At 40.5% G+C, this 7,927-nt stretch overlaps 1 protein-coding gene across 1 annotated transcript in view; it reads left to right on the top strand.

Moving 5' to 3' along the window:
• LOC138947514 (uridine phosphorylase 1-like) overlaps positions 1-7,672 on the top strand; it is a 36,811-nt gene extending 29,139 nt beyond the window's left edge. Inside the window, exon 8 of the mRNA XM_070319001.1 lies at positions 1,264-7,672. Within this exon, the coding sequence (XP_070175102.1) occupies positions 1,264-1,406 (143 nt within the window). The 3' untranslated portion in view covers positions 1,407-7,672. The remainder of the gene's footprint in view (positions 1-1,263) is intronic.
• Positions 7,673-7,927: the final 255 nt, after the last annotated feature.

The following is a 7,927-nucleotide window of genomic DNA, read 5'->3' as shown; positions in this document are numbered from 1 at the left end:
GTGGGGGGGAGAGAAAGAGAGAGATACAGCTACAGGGCTGGCATCGAAAGTAAGGAAGAGAGAGAGAGAGAGAGAGATACAACTACAGGGCTGGCATCAACAGTAAGAAAGAGAGAGAGATACAGGAACAGGGCTCTGGGCATCAAGAGTGGGGGGAAGAGAAAGAGAGAGATACAGCTACAGGGCTGGCATCGAAAGTAAGGAAGAGAGAGAGAGAGATACAGCTACAGGGCTGGCATCAAGAGTGAGGAAGAGAGAGAGATACAGCTACAGGGCTGGCATTGAGAGTGAGGAAGAGAGAGAGATACAGCTACAGGGCTGGCATCAAGAGTAAGGAAAAGAGAGAGAAAGAGAGCGACACAGCTACAGGACTGGCATTGAGAGTAAGGAAGAGAAAGAGAGCGACACAGCTACCGGACTGGCATTGAGAGTAAGGAAGAGAGAGAGAGATTACAGCTTCAGGGCTGGCATCAAGAGTAAGGAAAAGAAAGAGAAAGAGAGAGATACACCTACAGGGCTGGCATCAAGAGTAAGGAATTGAGAGACAAATTTAGCTCTGGGGAGAGAGAGAGAGAGAGAGAGAGAGAGAGAGAGAGAGAGAGAGAGAGAGAGAGAGAGAGAGAGAGAGAGATTGAATGACAGAGACAGACAGAGACGATGAGATTGAGACTCTCTGCTTTGCTGCGTGCAGCTATAGGGCTGGCATCAATAGTAAGGAATTCAGAGAGAAATGTAATAGCTCTGGCAAGAGAGAGAGAATGAAAGAGAGACTGACAGAGATAAAGAAAGTGAGAGAGAGAGAGAGGTGGAGTCTCGATGATTTGCTGCATACAGCTACATGGCTGGCATCAAGAGTAAGGAATTCAGAGAGAAATTAAGCTCAGCTGGAGAGAGAGAGAGGGGGGGGGGCGGGGGGGGGGGGGGGGGGGGGTAGCACAGAGACAGAGAGATGGAGACTCTCTGCTTTGCTGCATACAGCTACATGGCTGGCATCAAGAGTAAGGAATTCAGAGATATTTAGCTCTTGAGAGAGAGAGGTGGGAGGGGGGGGGGGGCAGAGAGGAGGAGAGAGAGACAGAGAGAGTCTCTCTGCTTTGCAGCATAATACAGATACAGGGCTAGCATCAAGAGTAAGGAATTGAGAGAGAAATTAAGCTCAGCTGGAGAGAGAGAAGGACATACAGACAGACAGACAGACAGACAGACAATTTTGTTGGGTGTGTCACATTTTTTCTCACATTTTACACTGTTTTGTGTGAGCAGGTGCAGTAGTGTGTGTTACACTGCTGGATCGTCTGAAAGGTGACCAAATCTCTACACCCCATGACGTCATGGCGGTATGGGAGAAGAGACCACAGCAGCTGATCGCTACGTACATCCGCAACAAACTCGGCATTGAGAAGTAAATGAGAGAAATAGACCATTTTCAGGTCATCGCAAGAAACTCGGCATTGAGAAGTAAATGAGAGAAATAGACCATTTTCAGGTCATCGCAAGAAACTCGGCATTGAGATGTAAATGAGAGAAATAGACCATTTTAAGGTCATCGCAAGAAACTCGGCATTGAGAAGTAAATGAGAGAAATAGACCATTTTCAGGTCATCGCAAGAAACTCGGCATTGAGAAGTAAATGAGAGAAATAGACCATTTTCAAGTAATTGCAAGAAACTCGGCTTTGAGAAATAAATGAGAGAAATAGACCATTTTCAGGTAATCGCAAGAAACTCGGCATTGAGATGTAAATGAGAGAAATAGACCATTTTCAGGTAATCGCAAGAAACTCGGCATTGAGAAGTAAATGAGAGAAATAGACCATTTTCAGGTCATCGCAAGAAACTCGGCATTGAGAAGTAAATGAGAGAAATAGACCATTTTAAGGTCATCGCAAGAAACTCGGCATTGAGATGTAAATGAGAGAAATAGACCATTTTAAGGTCATCGCAAGAAACTCGGCATTGAGATGTAAATGAGAGAAATAGACCATTTTAAGGTCATCGCAAGAAACTCGGCATTGAGATGTAAATGAGAGAAATAGATCATTTTAAGGTCATCGCAAGAAACTCGGCATTGAGAAATAAATGAGAGAAATAGACCATTTTCAGGTAATCGCAAGAAACTCGGCATTGAGAAGTAAATGAGAGAAATAGACCCTTTTCCGGTAATCGCAAGAAACTCGGCATTGAGAAGTAAATGAGAGAAATAGATGATTTTTGGAAATAACTCTGTCGGGTTTATATGGATTGTGAAAGAGTGAATGCCCTTGCTTTTCATCTGATAAATTCCCTCGGAAGCGGCGTATGGCTACCTAAATGGCAGGGTAAAAACGGTCATACATTTAAAAACCATGGGAGTTTCAGTCCACGAACGAAGAAGAAGAAAAGAAGATCTGACCAATAACTTCACGTGTGCTCCTGTCCACATGTTTCTGACACACCCCTTGATAGTGATTGGCCCCTCCAATGCTTGTCTGTGTAAAAAGCAAGGGTATTCACTCTTTCACAACTCATACAAACTCAACTGGTATTTTCGGAATTCGTCTGTTGTTTTTACTCAGGGGAGAATACTACGTTAACCAGGGTATACAAACCTACAAACTGCCACAATTACATTAAAATGTTATATCTATGTACTTATTTCATTCATAAAAGTATATAGCTTACCAGGACCACTCTATGTTGTGTTGCAAAGTTAACTGAAGGAATTTCATTGCAATTAATGAAGCCTGGCAGCTCGGGAAACTTTTGATCAAATATTTTGTGTATCTTCTTCTTCTGCGTTCGTGGGCTGAAACTCCCTCGTACACTCGTGTTTTTGCACGAGTGGAATTTTACGTGTATGACATTTTGTGTATCAGAACATAAAGAATCGCTATAATAAACACGAGTATACAATAAGAACTTGTTTTGAGGTGCGACAAAACGGAAACAATCATTTGCACAAAAAGTAAGGCAAAATTGAACTGTCTTTGAATTGATAACGGGCGCAATGGCTTGGTGGTAAGACGCCGGCCTCCAAAGCGGAAGGTCGTGGGTTCGAATCCCGGCTGCGCCTGGTGGGTTAAGGTGGAGATTTTTCCGATCACCAAGGTCAACTTATGCGCAGACCTGCTAGTGCCTTATCCCCCTTCGTGTGTACACGCAAGCACAAGACCAAGTACGCACGGAAAAGATCCTGTTATCCATGTCAGAGTTAGGTGGGTTATAGAAACAGGAAAATACCCAGCATGCTTCCTCTAAAAGCGGCGTATGGCTGCCTAAATGGCGGGGTAAAAACGGTCATACACGTAAAAATCCACTTGTGCAAAAACACGAGTGTACGAGGGACTAACAGCCCACGAACGCAGAGGAAGAATTGATAACTTAGAACTGTATTTGGATTTGCACCATATAAATATCCTCATTATTATTATTATCATTATAAATGTAATTTATATGGCAAGAATGTACTTCCAGCCCCTTAAAAGTCAAGCATTTAATGTTACCAGGTGTAGTGTTTTATTGAGGCCTTGGTATGGTCAGACATTTTGTTTTGTTCTCCATGTTATTCTTTTTTTTTTCTCAATTCCTTTCCAAGATCAGGGTTGATATGCATTACTTATTAAAATGATCCATCTGTGCCAAATATTAATAATAATACGCAGTCGTTAAAATCATAGCTTTAGCAAGTATTTATGCTTTCGATATTTAAATATTTTTGTGTTGATTTCCACATTTTTCAATATGCATGAATATGCTGATCGATGCAGCTTATGACCTTCTTACATAATTATATATGCTTTCTGTTGTCTTTAACAGGCGAAATATTTAGCCTGTAGTAGGACATAAAGCATTCCACTGTAAAACATTGTTTTGTGGTTTTGGTCTTTTTGTATCACTACCAGTATTGTGGTACATTTGTACTTGTCTTAGAAGGCCTGGCATTCCACTGTAAAACATTGTTTTGTGTTTTTTGGTCTTTTTGTACCACTACCAGTTGAGCTTGTCTTGCTCGCGTGTGGCCTTTTGGCTCTGGTATTAGGCCTAAAAAAAAAATAGGTGTGGTTACGGTAACCCGACCTACCCTATTTTTAGGGGCCGACCCTATAACTTTTTATTACATTTGTCAAAACAAACAAAAACAAAACAAAAAAAGTGCAGAAAACGCAATGAAAGCGAAATCGCCCGAGTCGCACACTTATTTCTCTGTCAAGTAGGTTTAATTTGTACACATTAGAAAAAAAAGTTTAAAAAAAAAAAGTTATTGCCTACCTTCCTACCCTATATTTTTTGGCTATGTTACCATAACCACACCTATTTTTTTTTTTGGCCTTACAGTAGGACAATCACTTAATTGTTTGTGATTCAGTAACATTTGTTGTAACTTTATACTACCCGTAGTCGTTAATTTTTTTAATTAGTTTACATTTGACTTTTTCTTTCTATTGCTTATACATGTAGTTGGTGCTGGTCAGTATTCACATGTACATTGATGCGAACAAACTATTTTGCCTGTACATATATTTTGCTTTTGGGTGCTTGCATTATACAGATTATTGTTGTTTTGATTATTCTTTTGAATGTAGAAGATCCTGTTTATTCTACAACTCAAAACGTATTTCTTGTCAGAATCTGAAACAAAATTTTGATTCTCAGATCAGAATTAAATGAAAATTACACAAATCTTCGATTAAAAATCATTCCTAGATGACTGAATTGTTATCCACTTTCACAATTGTTTTACAATTTGCCAGTAAACATGAGTGAATGACAGAAAAATTGTGCCCACAAAGGGTGTGCTCTTCTTAAAGATATACATGCTTTATATTTTTAAGGTTTTGGTACAGTACTCTTTTTCATCATGCACACTTCTCTAGACCTGATGCGTGTTTCTTTCAGGCGAGACTTGCTCGCGGCTAGCCTCTCGCGGAGCTAGAAAGCGAGAGTGAATATGAAAATATGGCTGAGCTACGCAATAATTTAAACACCATTGGTTGATACTGAACAGTGCAGACAATCTTTTCGGTATCAACCAATGGTGTTGATACCGAAAAGATCGTCTGCACTGTTCGGTAAATGGCCACAAACAGCCAATCGGATTGGCAGCAATGCGGCAGCCATTTTTTCTCGCATAGCGAGCACCTCCAGAGCATGCTAGCATTCTCTCTCCAAATCCTAGCGTTCATTGCGGCGAGGATTGTCCAATAAACGGTACTTCCTCGCCCCAGCTTTTTCACGACATAGCACCAGTATACTGGCGGTAGGAAGAAAAATGTATTAAAAAAAATTCACAGACACCAGAGACGGTAAAGGGAGGCAATCGTTTCCACTGCCAGTTTGCTAAATAGGCCAGAAAGGATGAGTTGTTTCCCATGAACCGTTTTCTACCTGGAAGTGTGTTTCCAACCCCACCCAAAAGTGTGTTGGTGTCTCAAAGAGCAAAACTTTTTCCGAAATCCAATAATATACCAATTTCTTTGAAAATATTTGGATTATGTGTTAAATTTACCCTTGTACATGTTATGTTAATTAGAAACATTTAAGAATCAAATATTTCACAAAAGCAAACCAATTTAATGTAAGTGCATCAGATATTTAATGATATTTTTTGGAAATGTGTCAAAATTCGGCAAAATTCCGTGTGTTGAAAGGGTTGCATTAAACTGGTGCAATTCTGTAACACATGTTACATAGCCACTGGTGAATTAACAAAGAGAAAAATAAAGAAAAGCGGTCATATAGATTTTCACATCCATGGGAGGTAATCGGAACCGACCAAACAGACTGAGCCAGTAGCGCGACATATGTCATGACAACCAGGTGACAGTATACGTAAAGTAGCGCGACATATGTCGCGACAACCAGCCTAAGGGTTAATTATTCATCTATCGATACACACAGCAAAATATTTTTATTTGCATGAATCATGCCCAATTCATTGTCTTCCATTTTACATGCTTTTAGAAGTTGAACTACATTATGTACTAGTCATGTATGAGCAGACATGGGACTGGTCCGAATTTTATCGGAATTCCGATATTTTCCTTAGCTCACAGACCATTCTTGAGATCGATGCAAATTCGTTGAGAAAAAAAAGGGGTGGTGGTGGTATGAACCGTTCAGCTGAAGCTGTCTGCGTCTGAAGTCAGTGCATTCGCACCCCAGCACTCGCGTGAACCCATAGCAGTATCATGGATCGCGTTTGATTGGCTGTCGATCTCCGACGATTATCGCCTAGGCTTAATTATTCACCGATGGCGGTTTGCGGGATGTTTTGATTGGCTGCCGATCTCCAAACGCCGAAGGTGAAAAAGGTAGCATCATGGCGTCTGGATTCTGTATTCAGTGTTTTGTCGGCTGTGGAAGCTCTTACGATCGACGACCAAAGTGTGAAAAACAAGTGGAAAGCTAACTGGCTGTCAGAAGAAGTGACTGTCACTATCAACAAGAAAGGTAGGCGCGCCAGCTCATTGGTGACAGTATCGCCAAGATATCCATCCCCGGTCAGGCCGTGTGCACGTGGTGCGACAACGGCCACTGCGTGGTGAAATACGGACTTGGTGGAAAAAAATGTGTTGGTTCGTCACATTGAAAGCAAGAAGCACAGAGGGCTCTTGGAAGCACGTCAGACAACAACCTCCGTTGTTTCTGCAACCGAGGTAAGCTTTCTTTATTAATATTTGGGCGCCTATCCTCCGTCGTAATGAAGCCATACACACTCTTCTTCTTCTTCAGTCTTCTTCTTCTTCTTGACTCTCACTGACTCGGTAGCCTAGTACCATTACTGGCCTATACCATATTTCAACAGCCCGAGAAAAAAAAGTTTTGATGATAAAGCACAGTGTCAGTATGTGGATGCCTAGTGATTGTATTGTTTGCATTGCAATAACTGAATATGAAGGAACAAAACACAACTCCAACACAGCAAAATGAAAGTCCAAATTTGCGTATTAAAAAATACTTTCTCAAGGAAAACAAAAGATGAACGAAGACAATGGCAAGTGATAACGTAAAAAGAATTGCTGACACTTGCCCTGACGGTGACACTCTTCATGCTTCTGAGAACTTGTATGCTCCTGCTTCACAATGCTTGTAAGACTTGAGTGATTCCTTGTTGTGCTGTTGGCTATGAAGAGTGTTTTTCTGAAAGTTTTCAAGTAAGTTTTGTGTGTGTGTGATTGTTATAAATTATACTTTTGTTTCCCCCTGATCCCCCTACCGGGGCGTTGCCCCTGGACCCCGGCTTAGTTTCCTACTTTTGGAACATTTGCTGGTCTCATGTCTGTATGAGGTTATGTTTTCATATGTGAAGCTTTAACATAAACATCTCGGTGAAAGTTTTGATTGTTTTTATCTTTATGCTTCAAATTCCATTTTTACATGCTTTTAGAAGTTTTCGAACTACATGTATGAATGCAGTTATGTTTTCATATGTGAAGCTTTAACTTAAACACCTCGGTGAAATTTTCATTGTGTTTTATTTTAATCTTTGACTGATTTTAGTATGTTGTATACTGTTGCGACTTATTTTCTGTACTCTTGTTATAGTTAAAAAAAAAAAATTTTAAAAATAAAAAAAGGTAGTATACTTGAATATATTGGCAGCTTGCTTTCCCATGTGCAGGGTATAACCTCACAGGACTATATGCAATCTTATCCTTATCCTTATTGCATCTATTAAAGAGTATACAAACATTGATTTTGGTCACGTTGCACTGATTGACACAGAGTGTGTGTTTGTGTATAATCCCCCCGCGGGTTAGGGGTAAGAATTTACCCGATGCTCCCCAGCATGTCGTAAGAGGCGACTAACGGATTCTGTTTCTCCTTTTAACCTTGTTAAGTGTTTCTTGTATAGAATATAGTCAATGTTTGTAAAGATTTTAGTCAAGCAGTATGTAAGAAATGTTAAGTCCTTTGTACTGGAAACTTGCATTCTCCCAGTAAGGTCA

The sequence above is a fragment of the Littorina saxatilis genome, linkage group LG14 (assembly GCF_037325665.1).
Source record: "Littorina saxatilis isolate snail1 linkage group LG14, US_GU_Lsax_2.0, whole genome shotgun sequence".
Taxonomy (NCBI): Eukaryota; Metazoa; Mollusca; class Gastropoda; order Littorinimorpha; family Littorinidae; genus Littorina; species Littorina saxatilis.
Note: the sequence above shows the minus strand (reverse complement) of the source record. Positions and strands in the feature narration are given on the sequence as shown.